The following is a 17,579-nucleotide window of genomic DNA, read 5'->3' as shown; positions in this document are numbered from 1 at the left end:
AGCGCGGGCGGCGGCAGAGCGAAGCGGAGCGTCGGATCGGATCGGGCCGGGAGCAAACATGTCCCTCTCCAACAAGCTCACCCTCGACAAGGTGGACGTGAAGGGCAAGCGCGTCGTCATGAGGTGAGCAGCTGGGGCCGGCCGCGCGCATTCCCGCCGTGCGGTGAGGGGAGGAACGGCCCGGCCCGGCCGCGGCAGTGCCCGGGGCCGCCGCCCCTGGTGCCCTTGTCCCGAGGGCGGCCCTCAGCCCCGGCCGGGCCCGCGAGGAGGGCGGGAGGCCGCGGGGGAGGTGTGGGCTGCGGCTCCCGGGGATGGAGGAGGGTGGGGAGCCGCCCGCGGCCTCCCCGGCCCCGGCGGGGCTGACCTGCCCCCCCCGCCCCTCGCTGGGGCCCGGCCCGGCGGTGGGGCTCGGCGGGCTCCCCGGGGCGGGGGGCGGGTTTCCGCGCAGCTTTCCCCTGGCAGCAGCGAGTCCTCTCTGTCTCCCACGGCTTCTTGTCTGAGCCCGGCGAGTCGTTTCCTGCGGGGGTTTCGTTTCGGTTTTGTTTCCGTACGCCGTTGGCAAGGCCCCGTACGTCCCGAGTTACCCCCCGGAGTGTATCCGCTTCCCCGTGAGGCGGGTGCGGTTGGCGGGGAGCGGTGTAAATCCAGGCCTCGCTCAGCTCTGGCAAAGCTGAGGGGGACGGTGTCCAGCGCTGCCGAGGGGCAGGCGGGCGGGCGGGCAGCGGCGGCGCCTCCGGGGGGCTGGAACGGCGGGGGCTCTGCCTCGGTGAGCCGCGCTGCCCGCGCTCCTGCCATCCGCGGGCTGCCCGAGGGGAAAACTAGCCAGTCTGCCCTGTTTTTATTCGGGAGCACTGCAAAAAAAGCTTATTCCAGAACAATCTTTTCCCCAGTTCCCTTTTTTTCTTTCCTGGAAATCTAAAAAGCATTGCAATAAAACAGTGGAAATACGTTTCTGGCCAGCTACCCAAATAAAATCATAATTCTGCTTTTTGCAATAGGAGTCGAATCGCAGGTGTTCAGCATGTCCTGGTGTAAAACCCTAAAATAGGAATTCGTAGCTTATTTATAAAACGTCAAAGCCTGCTGAAAGCCTAATGTTGGAATTGCTGCCAAATACCGGGAGATAAGGGCACTGAGGTACATCGTGATACCTCCTGCTGAAAATACTCTTATTGTGGGATTCTTTCACAGAATCACAGAATCACAGAATCAGTACGGTTGGAAAAGACCTGTAAGATCATCGAGTCCAACCTGGGGGGGGGGGGAAAAAAAAAAAAAAAAAAAAAAAAAAAACCACACAACACAACCACAAAACCCACGCCACACAACAACAATAACAAGCCACAACCCACCCAACACCACACAGCACCATGTCCATCAAGCTACATCCCACAATGCCACATCCACACGCTCCTTGAATACCTCCAGGGAGGGTGACTCTACCACCTCCCTGGGCAGCCTATTCCAGTGTTTCACCACTCTCTCAGTGAAGAACTTTTTCCTAATGTCTAGCCTGAACCTCCCCTGTCGCAACTTGAGGCCATTTCCTCTAGTCCTGTCACTAGTCACTTGGGAGAAGAGACCAACACCCACCTCTCTGCAACCCCCTTTCAGGTAGTTGTAGAGAGCGATAAGGTCTCCCCTCAGCCTCCTCTTCTCCAGGCTAAACAACCCCAGCTCGCTCAGCCGCTCCTCATAAGACTTGTGTTCCAGACCCCTCACCAGCTTCGTCGCCCTTCTCTGGACACGCTCCAGCACCTCCATGTCCTTCTTGTAGTGAGGGGCCCAAAACTGAACACAGTATTCGAGGTGCGGCCTCACCAGAGCCGAGTACAGAGGCATGATCACCTCCCTGCTCCTGCTGGCCACACCATTTCTGATGCAAGCCAGGATGCCGTTGGCCTTCTTGGCCACCTGGGCACACTGCTGGCTCATATTCAGCCGGGTGTCGATCAACACCCCCAGGTCCTTTTCTGCAGGGGAACTTTCCAGCCACTCATCCCCAAGCCTGTAGCGTTGCCTGGGGTTGTTGTGGCCGAAGTGTAGAACCCGGCACTTGGCCTTATTGAACTTCATCCGGTTGGCCTCAGCCCATCGATCCAGCCTGTCCAGATCCCTCTTCTCCAAGGTCACTGTAATATGACTAGTATGGGTCTGTTACCTTGCTCGGTGGGTAGGCGGGTATAACAAAATTATAACTTCTCTTCCAAGTAGTCTGTGTCAGACAACTTGCTCTTTTTATCTTGTCTCTCTGTCGTCTTATTTTGAAGTAGTTCCCTAGAAATTTGATTGCCAGAAACTAGCCCCCGTAATGAGTACTGAAGAAGCTAGCTCAGAATTTGCATGCACTTCCTAAATCTGATACAGCAAAAGATCTTTTTATCTCTGTAACAACTGATTTTTTTTTTTTTTTTTCCCCGCTATCTGTCTGTTTTTACCTGGTCTGACTTGTGTTACAGAGAACAGTCTTGCACTGGCAGAGGATGGGTTAGCCAGCTCTTTGTCTCCAATAGTTAATGCACATATCTATCTTTGCAATGATGTGATGGGCTACTAAAACGGAGTGAAACAGCAGATGACGTGCCAATTTTTGTTTCCCGCTTACATCTCATTTCCCTGAAAAGAGTCACCATGTGCTCTCAGTACTACTAAAATTGATACCTCTTTTTTTCTTCTCATGTTCATTGTAATTTTGGCTTATCTTCAAGTCTTAATGCCGAAGCTTCGAGAGAAGTTGGGAATTGGGAGGAGAAAGGGTTCAAGGGGAGCTCAGATTTCAGTTGTCGTGCAGTGGGGAAGAAGGGTGAGCTGGGTCTATCTTTTGTAGCTCTGATGGCTCAGTAAAGCAAACTATTCTTTTATTCTCTCATTTTAGAATAATAGCACAATAACGGTGCTTTTCTTTCCCCTCTCTAGAATTAGTCCACTGTACCGTGGGGCTGCCAGTTAAATTTCTTTCTGCTCAGCTACTCCTGTTCTGCTGGCAGCTTTTGTTGGTTTTTTCCATCTGTTTCTAGTGCTGAGCAGGCTACAAGAGTATTCAGGCAACTTCCTGAATTTTGTTGTTCTTTAATATAGATAGAGAACGATGAAGGGTGAACTGTAACACCGTATTTCACTTTCCGTGTTCTGATATGCTGTTAAGTCGGTTAGATGTTCCCTTCCCATCATCCATAGCTCTGTGAGTAATTTCTGCCTTTGCTGTTACGCAACACGGCTTCCTGCTTCTGCTAGTCAGCACATGGGCACAGGGTATGCTAGTGAGAAATGGCTGATGAAACTCCTCCCTTCCATCCCTTCATCTGGCACGAGTAGGGAAGTTACCTCTAGATCCACGTCGGGTCTTCCGGTGGGAATGTGATAAGCTACAGCACTTGGCTGCAGAGAGATTAGTGCTGCAGAGAAGGGGAAATTTGGAGTTGTAGGCAATAACTGGGCAGCTTCCCTGAGCCTGCCTGCTTGCCATAGTAGTCCAACCAAGTATTTTAGAGGCCTCCTTAGAGAACACAATGTCAGTTTTCGTTACTTGCTTCCTTTCCCTTGGAAGCTCCTAGTCGGTGATCTGAGAGCGTGTTGTTTAAAATAAAAAGGTTGTGGGGAGCTTGTTCAATTTCAGTTTTATTTCCTGCTTCAGCACCATTGCTTCACTAAGTCATTCTAGCAGATGTTTGTTGTCTGTTTGTGTGTTATTACTACAAGCAGAAATGGCTAATAACACACTGATTTCAAAACGGAACCTGTGTACAAGGCAGAGCTAAAAATCTTACTCTCATTGTACATTGCTTTTCTAGCCAGCGCCTTTATTGGCAGGATCCCCCACTCTTTGTAAAAGAAGTTTGTTGATTATTTAATTTTATTTCTGTTTTTTTAGGGTTGACTTCAATGTTCCAATGAAGGATCACAAAATAACCAACAATCAAAGGTGAGCCGTAATTTCCATACCAGGTGGAAGCCCCAAAGCCTGTTTTCTCGCTGATTTTAGCGCAGCTCTGTTAGCAGTGCCTGGAATGCTACCATGATCAAGCTGTCATTGCTCCAGAAAATCAAAGGTGTCTCAGAGAAGGTCCAACAATTGTTAGTTAAAACCCCTGCAGCCATTAGCAAACTACACTAACTACAAGGCTGCTTCTCCCCGTAGCTGCTGTGGAAAACTCATAGAAAAAGTCTCTTAACTGCACAGATCCTAAACTTCATTCTTTAAATACGGTTGAAGCGTTATGACCATTTCACAACCACATCCCTTTGGCTGTGTGTTGGTAGCATCCAGAAGGCTTTCCACCTCCTGGTTACCGCGTAGTTGTGTTAACTTGTTGGCCTATGTTAGAGTAATTGTTCTAGTGCAGCATGCAAAGACACAGGGTTTAGAAACAGTGGTATCCAATGTCTTGCCTTGCTTGTCTGTCACTCGCAGGCAGATGCCAGTTTTGTTCACCACAATACTCTCGCTGCTCAACATTCCCATCATTTCTTTATTGGTTTAGGATCACAGACTAAACCAGGAAGCCCAGTAACATTCCAAGTGTGTCCTGGCATTTCTTAGCTACAAGCAGTCAGCAGAATTTAGATTACAAAATGTATTTTACTTCCATGTCCTACATCGTATGGAAGGTAACAGTGAAACATAAGAAAACACGCTGGGACGGAGAATTTTGTTGATGCTTTCTGGACTGTGCTTCAGGATTGTCACAGTCCCTAGGAGAAGAGTAGGTTGGGTTAGCTCCACAAGGAAAGCTGTGCTCTGTGGGATGTGGTTAGTCTCCTAGACATTTGTTCTAGCAAGGATAGGTTGCTAAGAAGCCCAGTGTCCGTTCTGGAGACTTAGTGGTGCTGATGCCCTGCTGTCTTTTGATGAGGGGTACGCTGAACCGTGTGAATGCCAGAGGCGGGATGGACCTCTGAAGTATTTTTGAGGGACAGCTCACAGGGCTCTTGAGTGAGTGGTCACTAAGTCTGCTTGCCTGGTAAACTCTGCTTGAATCCTTTTTCATTTGTTCTTCTCTGCCATTACAGAATCAAGGCGGCTGTTCCTACCATCAAGCACTGCTTGGATCATGGAGCCAAGTCGGTGGTTTTGATGAGTCACCTGGGTCGCCCGGATGGTGTTCCCATGCCGGAAAAGTTCTCCTTGGCCCCAGTAGCTGTGGAGCTGAAAGCACTCATGGGCAGGTGAAGTAGAAGAGCAGTCCAGCATGCATCAGGCCCTCTCTGTCAGCGGACCCGGGTGCTTTCCTTTCTGAAAGGAAGAGTCACTGGTGGGATGACAGTGTATATCTTGTGTTTGTAGGGAGGTCTTATTCCTGAAGGATTGTGTTGGTCCTGAGGTGGAGAAGGCCTGTGCTAATCCTGCAGCTGGCTCCATCATCCTGCTAGAGAACCTCCGATTCCATGTAGAAGAAGAAGGGAAAGGGAAGGATGCTTCAGGGAACAAGGTGAAACTTCAAGTCTGGCTTTTGTGCATGCCTGCTCTGGTCTTGCTACCTTGTTTGTTGCAGATTGACAAGGAGCCAGCAGGCTGTCTAAAATGCTGTTTATGAATTTGCTTTCAGAAGGATGTTAGAGATCTTTAATTCAGCGTTTCCGATCACTCGTACCATGCTGTGCAAAAATTTGAGTCAAATGCATTGGCTTTCCAAGATAAAACAGCTTAAGAGAAAGGCTATAGATGACTCTGCCAAAGGTGGTGTAGTCCGTAAAAGAAAGAAAAGGGAGCAAAATAGGGCTGTGCAGGAAATTGGTTGCTGCTTATTAGACTTTATTTTGGGATGTCTAAATCAAAAAACAAGGTCTGTTGGAGGTAGTTTGTTGTCATTGGGACCATAAGAATGACGCTTCCTTCTTGGTTATCTGGCTAACGTTTTAATGTAACGTTTAAACATTCTGCAGCAGAGGGATTATCAAACCCTTTTATAAGCCTGCCTGCTCTTACGAGTAGTCATCTAGAACCAGGCTGCCTTGCACCTCTGACATTTTCTTGAAGGTCAGGAAGAACGCTTGCTCTAGACAGCTGCTTTTCTTAGCGATGGTGACCCCGTTGGCTTTATGCAGGCCTTGGCTCCTTCCAGATTCAGTGTGTGGAGTGGAATGCTGACATCGTGTGGTGCCCTTTATGGGCTGACACAGGACTCCTGTAGCTTAGAAAAATAGCCCAGAGAACTAGTAAGCCTTTGCAGATGGCACTGAGAAATTGAGCAAGTCTATGGTGGCAGGGAGAAGAGTGGGGCAAGATTTTAATTTGCTTTGGGAAATAGTCCCTTGGTTTTGCGCAGTTCTGTAATTCTCAGGTTATTTAGCTGGGTGTATGCATACAGAAGCATGCACTGCAGTTGAGCACAACAGGAGAGGTGATGCTGACAGACCTACTTCTCGTCCTGACAGAAGTGAAAGTCAGTGGTATGAAAATAGTGATGCAATACAAGACTGTAGATTACTAACTGGTGCTTAGAAACTGTGGCTTTCCAAAGCAGATCAAGTGGTAGTGGTTCCTTCATTCAGAGCCTCTTCTGTTCTGCTTACAGCTGTTACTGGTTTTAACAGGAGCACTTAATCTCTTTGTGTAAAGCCAGGCAATTTACCAAGTGAAGGAGCAGTTGACAGCATTGTTCTACAGTCTGTGTAGTCCCTTTGGCTTGTCTTCTGCTCTGGCTGGGTGAATAAAGGGGCACCCAAAGCCGTGCTGAACCCATCTGCCATATATTAGAGTACCTTCCTGCCATCGTCCCCATGGTGTTACATCTGGCTGCTAGAAGAGGCCTCGCTTGGTATGGTGAGCTGATAAAGCAGAAAGGTGCATGGAGAGGTGATGGCTTGACTGCCAGTCTGGGCTGTACTTCAAGAGCAAGTGGCTCTAAAGTAGGTCCAAGCAGTCACTTACGGTCAAAGTGAGCTCTGCTGTCTTTTCATGGTGGGAAAGAAAACAGCTACATGAGCCATCCCATGAGGGTTTGGTAGGTTCCTTGGAGAATGGAGAAAAAAAATCTTTTAACAGAAATGCATCTGTTCTTGCCCACTACACGCTAAGCTTATCTCCAGCTTTCCGATGTTGGCTGCTTTCACTGTGGCCTGTTGTACTGTGCAGGCTATTTATAAGTTAATCCTCAATGCAGTCGCTAAATCAGTCCTTCAGGAGCTCATCCTTTCACCTGCGGCACTTGGAGACCACGCTTTTTGTTCAGTAAGCAAGCATGAGTTTGTTTAGTCGCACCTCACCATTGCCTTGACTCTACACCCTTTCTGTGTTACCTGTGTTCACCACACAAAACTGGAGACCTGTTGGACAGAGACTGAAAGGTTGGTAGTGCTGCAGTTCATTCCTGCTCTGTTGATGCACTAGAAACTTGAAGTGGGAACAGTCCTCAGGCCTGTGACAGCAGTCTCGGGGAGTTTAACATGGAGCTTAAACCATTTAAACCTTTTTGTTGCTTCTACTGGGCTGGGAAAGAGTATATGAAGTAGTGACCCACAGGATGAACTGATCAGTTTCTCCAGCTGACCTTGCTTTGCTTTGGGTTTACAAGTCAAATTGCTGACTTTCACTTTAGTTTCAGAATCAGTTCGGTGTACCTGAATAGCACAAATTTGTCATTCTTTCTCTTTTTAGATCAAGGCTGATTCTGCAAAAGTGGCGGATTTCAGAGCCTCTCTTTCTAAACTGGGAGACGTCTATGTCAATGATGCTTTTGGAACTGCCCACCGAGCTCACAGGTGTGTATCCATTTTCCTTCCACAGGCAGAACTGCAGAATGATGTCTGCCGTGGAAACACATACAGCTTTGCCCTCAATGAGTTTTAACTTCCTTTTGGGCTTATTCAGTTATCAGTCTGCTGTGTTTGTTCCTGAGTAATGGATTTAGTGGAGGTGGTTGTCAATAAATAGTGTCTGCTCTTTCAAGTTTGCCTCTGGGAACAGGAGACAGCTGAAACTCTGAAGGCTTGAATTGACTTTTTAGGCTTTGAAGATATAAAAATTACTTGCTCAGGACTTGTATAAATTGTCCTGCAATTACAGCAGACCTCTTTTCCAAAAGATTTATAGCTCCAGATTGATTATTCTTATGGAGTGTGTTTAGATACATGTACCTGCAAACTCTAGCAGTCCTCTTTGAGCTTGATTTCATAATCCAGTGCTATTGGAGGAAGACATCTCTGCTCTTGCTCTGCTTATTTGTCCCTCGGCATTTTGGATCACTAGTTAACACTATAAATGTCTTGCCTATCAATATGTCTGTGCAGAAACAGTCTCAGAAGGTAAACACGTAGGAAAACAAAAACCTTGTGTTCGTTTTCATGCAGGTAGTAGCTGTTCTCATTGCTATAGCTGACTAAAGGGTTGGCTTTACAATGCTGTGAGACACAGGGGTGTTTGAACCTGTACTGATAGAAAATTTTGCCTTTCCTTACTCTAACCTTTTTTCTGCAGCTCCATGGTAGGTGTCAATCTGCCTCAGAAGGCTGCTGGCTTCCTGATGAAGAAAGAACTGGATTATTTTGCTAAGGCCCTAGAGAGTCCGGAGAGACCCTTCTTAGCAATTCTTGGAGGGTAAGCCTCAAGCACATATCAACTCCGTATTTCTCTTTAACTCCTCTGTAAGAAGTGAAAAGTTATTTTGGCTTGGTTCAAACAAGTGCTTGCCTTTGTACTGTACCTACAGTTCAGGTTTGTAGGTAAGTCCTGAGATCTCTGTAAAATGTGGATTAGAGAGGAACTAACTGACCACATCCACTCCTGTGATGATACTATCAGGGTCTCTCATCGTACCTCCTGACCTCTTACATTCCCCAAATTGAGATAGTCCACAGCAGTTTGTTGTACAGATGAACCAGAAGAGCTGTTAGATACACATGATGGCCCTGAAACATTGTCAGTGACCTTTCCTCCATGGTTCAGAGTACAAGCATCCTGCAGGCTCAGCACTGTGTAAGTTGACACGATCTGTCATTATGCAATGGTGACCTACTGTAGCTGGATGGGCCTCCGCTTTTCCGGAGCAGCTAGCGTGCAAAGAAACTTGAAGGTGCAAAACCAAATGACTGCTTGTGTGTAGAAATAATTTTCTGTTGCTGCCGATTTTTGTCACGTGTGTACCCAGTTTAGCACTGTAGTTCTATGACAGTGTATTTCAGTTTATTAGGTGAATTAAAATACTTTGCTAAGTAACGCAAAGCTTGGACACCGTAACAGTCCCGTGTTCTTGACAGAAGTATGTGGCTTATTCCTGCTCTTTGCCACCCATAAATGTGTTTTTTAAGAAGTAGTATTCAATTCTCACATAAAGTTTTAAACTTTTTCTATGACCTTGGTTATACTGAACAATCCTTTTTTTTCTTTTTATTAGTACCCTTCCAAGGTTTACAGCTGCAGGTGACCCATCAATAAGTGCTATACACTCCTTACTGCCTTTGATGGAAATTGCAGGTATATCACCAAGGGAAAGTTTGTTAGTTTGTTCCCTGATCAGATGTTCGAGTTAGAGCAGCATCTAGGATGGCCAAAATGTTAAACTATCCGGCCTATTAGTAAGGTCTGAAGTGGTGTAAAGCCAGTGGGAACAAAACCTTTTTTGAGAGGTGTATCACAAGGGTGACCGGCATGTCTCGGTCTAGGAGCTTGATACTGAACTCATTGTGTGGCCAGGGACCGGTGAATGTTGACTGCATCTTAGTGAGAAGCAGGAGGAGCTCTGAGAGCAGTTCAGAGCCAGAAAATACCGTTATCTGTTTGAAAGCACCACCGTTCCACTGGTGGTGCAGCTGGTTCCTAGGTGGGACGGCAGATCAAGCAACTCTTGCTCGATTGTACCAGAGGGAAGTCACACTTGGAAGCTGTGTGTGGTTCAGCTGCAGGTTTGCTACTGCTTTTATAAAACCAAATTGGGCTTAGAAGATGAACTGAGAACACCTGTACTAACAATTAAAGTGGAAATGAAATGTGTTGGCAAAGAAAGGCCACGTGCAGGAAAGCAATTCAGTGCCAGGAGCAGGGTATGTGCAAGGGAAAGAAACAAAGATGTAATTCACCTTTGTATCTCTTTGCCTAGAGCTGCACATGGCAAGATGGGCCCCGCAGGGTTTTGCTGTGGCTTTGTCCCATCCCATCAGCGTTTCTCTACCAATTCAACTCCCACAGTGTAGCAACATTAGCAGCTTCACAGCTTAAACTGGGGTTGGTGGCTGGCTGGCACCAGAGCTCTCTGTAGTCACTAAGGCTGGATTTGGAGACACAATACCTATTTCTTATGGTTAGGTCTGAAAGCATTTTATTAGTGAAATTCATATCATTATCCCTGTTTTAGAGATGGGGAAGCTAAAGCAAGAATTCGTATCATTATCCCTGTTTTAGGGATGGGGAAGCTAAAGCAAGATGAGGAAATGGCCTTGTCTAATGTCACCAAGCGGGGCATGATCAAACTAAGACTACAGTGCAAGTCTCCTGAGTGCCAGCCTAGGTTTAGCTCAGTGTTGTTTCCTAAGGTCTTTTATGAAGCTTTCTTTTAGGTAACAACAAAAATATTCCATACATGGCATTAAAGAGGGAAGACAGGAGACTTGTGCCTATTTACTGCCTCCTCTGCCATTCCTATATAAAGTAATTTTGGTATTGTTGTTCCATTATCATTTGTATCTTGTGCCAAAAGCAGTCCTCTGCTTTTGTGCAGGGCAGTTCTGTATCACAGATCATCCTAGTAGTTTGAAGCTGTACTGTGAGTGTGATGGGGTGCTGGACCTGGACGGGTTACAGGAGCTGGGCGTATGGTAGCTGGCACAGAGGATCCGGGGTTGGACAGTGGTTGTGAATGGCAGTGCTCTGATCTCTGCTCTGCCTTGCTGGACAGTCAGGGGAAATCAGGCTCTGAAGTGCCACATGAGGTTTATATTTAAATAGGGAAAAAGTGGAGGGCTGAATAATGCTCTTGTAAGTTGATGTTTAGTGCTGGCCTGCTAAGTGGCCAGATTCCCTTTCTGCCCACTCCCAACAACTCCTTTGTTGGATCATTCTCTCAAAATAGCCTTGACATGCCACAGTCACGATATTGCCATTACTGAATAGCAGTTGATTCATTCTGCTTCAATCCAAAAAGTCCTTGTGAGGCTTCATGCTGCCTTAGCTAAAGCTTACTAGAGAGTAAGTTCTGTCTGAGGCGTTTGAGGAGTGGCTACGTTATTAATTCTTTTTCCTTCTCTCACCAGAGCCAAAGTTCAGGATAAGATCCAGCTGATCAATAACATGTTGGATAAGGTCAATGAGATGATCATTGGTGGTGGAATGGCGTTTACCTTCCTCAAAGTGATCAACAACATGGAGGTATGAACAGAGCAATTCTGCGTCTGCCCCTAGGAAAGAATATTGGTCAGAATGTCCCTTATATATTCTGGTATTGAGAACTGGCTATCTCGACTCTCTGCAAGAGTAGGGAGCACTGAGAAGTTACTTGACAATTGCTTTGCAAAAATTGGATTATTGCCTTTGTCTAGCTAGGTGCTTTAAGAAGACAGTCTTCCCAGAATTGCTGTCTGAGCAGTTCGGCTTGACTGCTGCTGTTCTTTTCTGTAATGACCAGTAGCTAAACAAACGCCTCTCTCTTACTTTTCCCAAATAATTTCTCTAGATTGGCAATTCTCTGTTTGATGAAGAGGGATCAAAAATTGTCAAGGACCTGATGGCCAAGGCAGAGAAGAATGGTGTGAAGATTACTCTGCCTGTTGACTTCATCACTGCAGACAAATTTGATGAGCATGCGCAGACTGGGGAAGCCACAGTGGCTTCGGGCATTCCAGCTGGCTGGATGGTAGGTTTTGATAGGCAAGGGACTAAAAGAAGTGACAGGCAGCAGCGGGGTGGGAAGGACACCTCTTAAAGGAGTAGAAAGAGTAATTGTGATCCTTTGCAAATGTTTCTGGAGGCAGTCAAGCTGCATAGAGTGTGTTGGTTTAATGAAATTCAAGCCCTGTCTTTTTAAGTCTCAAGTAGCTTTTGTGAGATTTGGATTAAACCGGCAAAATTTTTCTAAAACCTTCAGATCTGAATGCAGTAGAAATCCGTTTTATTTGACTGGAATTTAAGTAGAGGTGGCCAGAGTTTGTAACCAAGGCTTCAAGCATCTGACATCGATTTAAAAATGACTTATTCATAGTAGGAAGATAAATACCACACCAGAGTCTACCCTACTGCAGCAGCTGCTGGCAGACCTCTCTGTTCCTCCGTGTTCAGTATGTATAGAGAAACCCTTGCTTTGTATCCAGGGGTGAGGGGGAAGCTTCTGACGATCCCAGCTAGACATTGGTGATTTGAGATGAGGGTCGGCTTTAAGTATATCTGTGGCTTCTCTTACTTGTCTTAGGGCTTGGACTGCGGCCCTGAAAGTGTGAAGAAGTTTGTTGAAGTTGTGGGAAGGGCCAAGCAAATTGTGTGGAACGGTCCAGTTGGTGTCTTTGAGTGGGACAAATTTGCCAAGGGAACCAAAGCCCTGATGGACAAAGTGGTAGAAGTAACTGGAAAGGGCAGCATCACCATTATTGGTAAGTAGTTGTATGTGTTTGTTCTTGTCTTTTGAAATGCAACAAGGCAGCTTCTGCTTGCCAGTACCATGTTAAAAATAACATGTCAAATTGTTTTTCTTTCCTAATGTTTTCATCTGTCTGTCAGCTTGGAGATAGGGCTTTAAAAACTGCTGTATGTACTAACACTGAGTATTTGGGAGCAGGACCAGCCCGTAGCAAGGCTCCAGCCTTTAAGCTGAACAAAATTAGAATTTCTTTTGTGTCTCATTGATTCTGTTTGTACTACAGGTGGTGGAGATACAGCTACTTGCTGTGCAAAGTGGAACACTGAGGATAAAGTTAGCCATGTCAGCACTGGAGGCGGTGCCAGCCTGGAACTGCTAGAGGGTAACTGTCCTTTTCTCTTAACTTCTTTGAGCGAATCGGGTAGTTCTGGGTGCTCTACCACTTGTCGATATTCAGGAAAGCACAACAATAGAGTGAGTGTCTTTTCTGTTCCACCACGTGGAGTTGCACTTAGCTTTTGAGCAGTGAACTCCTCATTGCTGCTCTTTTGTAGTCCTCCTAGAGGAAGAGAGGAGAGAAAATGGAGTATCCTTGCAAACAGCACAGTCTGCCACTCCCAGAAAGCAAAAATGCTGGAATAGAAAATAAAACGGCCTTGAGAGCAGGCTCTCTTTTATAGATGATCCCCCGAGACATGCTAACCAGACTGTTTAAAATGCCCAGTTTCTGTTAGGGAAATCTCATCAGAATGGTGTCGCATTTTTGCCAGAAGCCTCCTTTTCAGCGCATTGTTTGAAATTCCTTGGTTTTGGGGAGCCCTCTAGTGATCACTTACGAACCTGCACGAGGGTACTTGGGATTCAAAATGGTGAGAATTTACAGGATTCTTGTAATGAGTTACATTGTACTCTACATGAGTTTTCATTTCCTCTGGTAATTAGCTGTTTCCCAATATGTGTAAATTATCTAATGCTGTCAACTTCTCTGTAGCAGAGAAACTGCAATAAACTGCATTGCAGCTGTTAGTTTCCAGCAGTTACATGCAAGACAGAGCTTTTGTTTCTGTTGCCTAGGGAGTGATGGTAAAGGGAAAGAATGCAGATGGCTAGAAGGAAATGCTGTGCAACTGATTTATTCAAAAGGACAAACTTGTCTAAGTTTTGGCCCAAAATGTGGGTTTGTGTGTGTGATCTTTTAAATGTAACGGAAGTCTGGCTAATTAAAAAGCTTCTGAAGTTTAAAAAGAAAAAGGCAAAAAAAACCCCAAAAAACGCAGCAAACTAGCGAGTTGTGAACAGTGTTAAAATTCAGCACTGCCACACAGCTTAAGCATTAGAAGGTAGGTTTTCTGAAAAAATGCAAAACCAGAATGTTCTCTCTTCATTATTGAATTAGGACAAAAAGCTAAAAATGCTTTAGAAAACATTGCACTTCAATAATCTGGGCCCTCATGCTCAACAATGAGCATACTCCTTGTTTCCATCACTTGGAATGAGGCATGTAAATATCTAGACCTGGGTGTTTTAGTCCTGGTAAAAGACTTGAGACTTGTAGGAGGCTTTGTTTCTTTTTCTTAATTCATTCTTAAAATTTCCACCACACACTTCAGAATTCTATTTGCGTGTCACTAGGGATTGAAGAAAGTATGCAGCAACTCCCTAAATCCAATCAAAAATCTGTTTGCCATCAAACTTAATGGAAAAAGATCTTAGGTGTTTGGATCTAACCCTAGCAGAGACTTGGACAGAAATTTACTGTTACTGTTAATTGAGAATTGATGACTGTGGTACGTTAAGAATCTGTCTGCTGACATACGAGTGCAGCTGTGCTCTGGATACTCACTACAGCCCTGAAAGGTATTTACTGTGTGGAACAGTTTAAATGTAACCCATATGCTTTAAGAGCCACAGCTGTCAACAGGAGTGTACATAGAGCCAAGCTCTTCCATTTTTAACCTATAATTTCTGAATTTTTTTTTTTTTTTTATGTTTCAGTGTTGCAATTGCAAGTGTAAAGTTAGGTTTTTTGAGGGCAGAGGGGTTCTTAACTTTACTGGTATTTTGTAACTGCTAACAGGTAAGGTTCTTCCTGGTGTGGATGCCTTGAGCAACGTGTAGAGAACAGAGTATCGCCCCACTTCCTGGTCCTGTGCACAGCCCCTGAGATTCAACACTTCAGCGCTTCTGTATTTCAACTCTGCGATAGGCAGATCACAGAATGTAAACCGAAACTGGACAGGGTTTGAGGAGAAGACAACAGAGATATCTTACGACTGCAGTTTACATGATGTGGATTTGTCCACTGTTATCCCACTTGAATTAACGTAGTGAGTTTAAACTGTTGTTGTGAATTTAGAGTGTATATATTTATATTTTGCCTTTTCAAAGAGATTAATCCCTGTTAGACATGTCTGTTTCTCAGAAAGGAGTGCACTGTTTAGCTTCAATGTTCTTAGGCAGGCATTTTCATCACTTGACACGGTTCAGAAACAAGAGCGGACTCCAATTTTTTGGAGGCTGATTGTAATAGCTGCTGAATAAACATATTTAAAGTGCTCCCAGTTTGTATATGGTCCTTCTTTCAGATTTTTAGAACAGTCTGCATTAAAATATCTTCTTCCTAGCGTCAGGAGTTGGAGATATTTGTCCTTTTTGCATTAGTTATAATATTTGTAAATATCCTTTTATTTTTGTCTAGTAGATCTATAAGCACCCAGTCATCATCAAAGTGAACTTTGTTGGTAAGGAAGTAAATTGTTTCAGATGTGCTGTTATGTTAAAACTTCCATACCATCAAGTAATAAAGTAAGATGACATTTTGAATGTGCAAGTCTAGTAAAGTGCAAATTTAAAAGTGTTTCTCATCTAGAGAACTGGCCTCATAGTAGGCAGCTAGTGTATGTAATCTGAATATAGGGGAAACTTTGAAGACAGAGGCAGGTAAAAACAGTCATAGGCAAACAACTGCGGTGCACCTTTGCTGAAGTTTGTGGTCCTAAAAGCACTAAAACTAGCATAGTAAAAGCACGCAGTTGGACGATTAGGCGCGTGTGTGTGGCTCAAGCACGCTGCAGAACCGCAAGTATTGTCAGTGGAGGGCCACCAACACGATGCAAATGTATAAAGCTGGGATTTCCATTTTGACTGGCATGCGTTGGCTCCTGTGCTTGTTGCAGGGCCCAAATGTGAGCACAGGGTGGCTCTAAACCAAACCCCGGGCCACTCCAAACTCAGATTGGCTTCTGAGCATCCAAAAGTGTGTTTTGGATTACGTTAGTCACAGCTCTGCTTGTAAGAACTGTAAGAAGATGCGGTGCTCCAACTGAACTGCTGATGTATCTTCCTGCTGGATCAGAGAAAAGTAAATGATGTAAAGCAGCAATTGCCTGTTTTTATTCCTAGTGAATTCCCCAGCAGTATTGTTAGGGTGCTTCCCAGGAGGTTTTGCATGGCCTGAATAGTATAAAGCAGCCAGGATGAACCATGGAGAGAATCTTTGAGGTAAGCAGTAAGCCACAACACAGAGTATGCTTTTAAGTTAATTTGTATGTATTTGTATTTGCATGATATTACCAAAACAAAATGAAAGCATGTGTTATAAACAGACACAGCCCATTTGCCAAATTTTACTTGGTCACGGTGTGGTGCGAATTAAAACCCAGTAACACCAAAGTGCGTATAAAACTGTGTATGGAATATACACTCATTACATTTTAAAGCTAAAAGCGACTATCGCAAAGAAAAGAAACTAGAAATAATGCAAATGACTGCAGCGCTGTGGTTTTCTCCTCCTCCCCTCCTTTGTAAATCTCCCAAGCATTGTCTGATTACGCATGAATGATGCAGATTTTTGCTAGGATTGCTTTCTCGCTGTTACTCATGTTTTCCAGGCAGGGGTGCAGACCTCCGACAGCTGCAGTAACGAGGCAAAGAAAGGAGTGAGCTTGTCGGCCACAAAAAGACTATGGATTTTGGAAATCCAGTACTACAAAAACAAACATTCCACCATGTTTTATAACAGATCATTCTTGTCTGGCTCTGGCAAGCAAGGCCTTGTGACAGCACGGCCCATTTTAGTGTCACTCTTATACCCCCGTGTTGCTGGATTCCCATGGAGCAATAACAGACTTTCCTTCCATAGCTCCTTTCTTGGTGTTTACAGTGAAAGGTTGGTGTGTGGCCTCTACCTCTGCTGGGTTTTTTCCCCTTTTCACCGAAAGCAACAAAACCAAGCTATCTGTAATCAAATATGGCAAGGAGCAGTAATGCTCCATGAACACAGATGTCTGCACTTAAAAGTGTTTTTCCACCTGACTTTGGATGCTTGCTACTCACATCTCTAAAATGTCCTTTTGTTTCCACATGGCTTGTTTTACCTAATGCAATGTTCAGGTCTGTGTGCTCAACACAGCAAACCTTGTACAGCAAGGCCAGAGAGATATTCAGCTTTATGGATTGTACAGAAAAATGGATGAAACGTCTCAACATGAGACCGCAGGAGCTGTACGCTTGATGACCAGCAGCTGATTACTTGAGCGACAGAGTTTCCAGATATTTTTTTAAGCTTTGCCTATTCATGTTTTTAACTATCTTACTATTGCAGTGATAAAATGTTCTCAAGGCATCCAGAGGTTCTTTCTCTCACTAAATTTTACATCCTCTGGAGTCACACCGGTCTTCCTAGATTATTTTGGCATGTGTTCTGACAACTTTTCTAGACATGAATCTTTTGACAGTTCTCCTTTTACATTTTTATTGCTTTTGTTGAGAGTGTTTTTTGGGACAAGGAATGGTGCTAGTTAGAAATATTGTGGAAGACATTACAAGACAAAGCTGTCGCAGAAATCTCAGGATGTTGTGAAGGTAATAGATTTAGCACATAAGTGGGCTGATAATAAGAGCCAGGTGAAATAGAAAGTGAAGAGCTTAAATCGTCGTGGCTGAGAGTATAAAAAATTTCAACATGAAAGACTTTGAATTTGTTGTCAACAAATAAGCTCCTCTTAGGCCCAAATACACGACCTCTCGAACTGGTGTCTCCCTGCGTGATTTACAATCAACTTTCTCTACCTCCTGTAG

General features: G+C 44.9%; 1 protein-coding gene across 1 annotated transcript; it reads left to right on the top strand.

Annotated features, from left to right (window-relative positions):
- Nucleotides 1-15,056, top strand: LOC104254784 (phosphoglycerate kinase). The gene is made up of 11 exons (XM_059824413.1): nt 1-123; nt 3,872-3,922; nt 5,011-5,166; nt 5,285-5,429; nt 7,598-7,701; nt 8,417-8,536; nt 11,185-11,299; nt 11,604-11,783; nt 12,336-12,513; nt 12,784-12,882; nt 14,578-15,056. Exons 1-11 carry the CDS (start codon nt 59-61, stop codon nt 14,616-14,618), a joined length of 1,254 nt encoding a protein of 417 aa, XP_059680396.1. The 5' UTR covers nt 1-58; the 3' UTR covers nt 14,619-15,056.
- The last annotated feature ends 2,523 nt before the right edge of the window (nt 15,057-17,579 follow it).

The sequence above is a fragment of the Gavia stellata genome, chromosome 14 (assembly GCF_030936135.1).
Source record: "Gavia stellata isolate bGavSte3 chromosome 14, bGavSte3.hap2, whole genome shotgun sequence".
In the NCBI taxonomy this organism is placed as follows: domain Eukaryota; kingdom Metazoa; phylum Chordata; class Aves; order Gaviiformes; family Gaviidae; genus Gavia; species Gavia stellata.
This window is presented reverse-complemented; position numbering and strand designations above follow the sequence as displayed.

Coding starts and splice junctions, on each gene's coding strand:
- LOC104254784 (XM_059824413.1), top strand. CDS start 59: ATGTCCCTCTCCAACAAGCTCACCCTCGACAAGGTGGACGTGAAGGGC. Junction 7,702..8,416: donor ACTGCCCACCGAGCTCACAG/GTGTGTATCCAT, acceptor TTTTTTCTGCAG/CTCCATGGTAGGTGTCAATC. Junction 12,514..12,783: donor GGGCAGCATCACCATTATTG/GTAAGTAGTTGT, acceptor TTTGTACTACAG/GTGGTGGAGATACAGCTACT.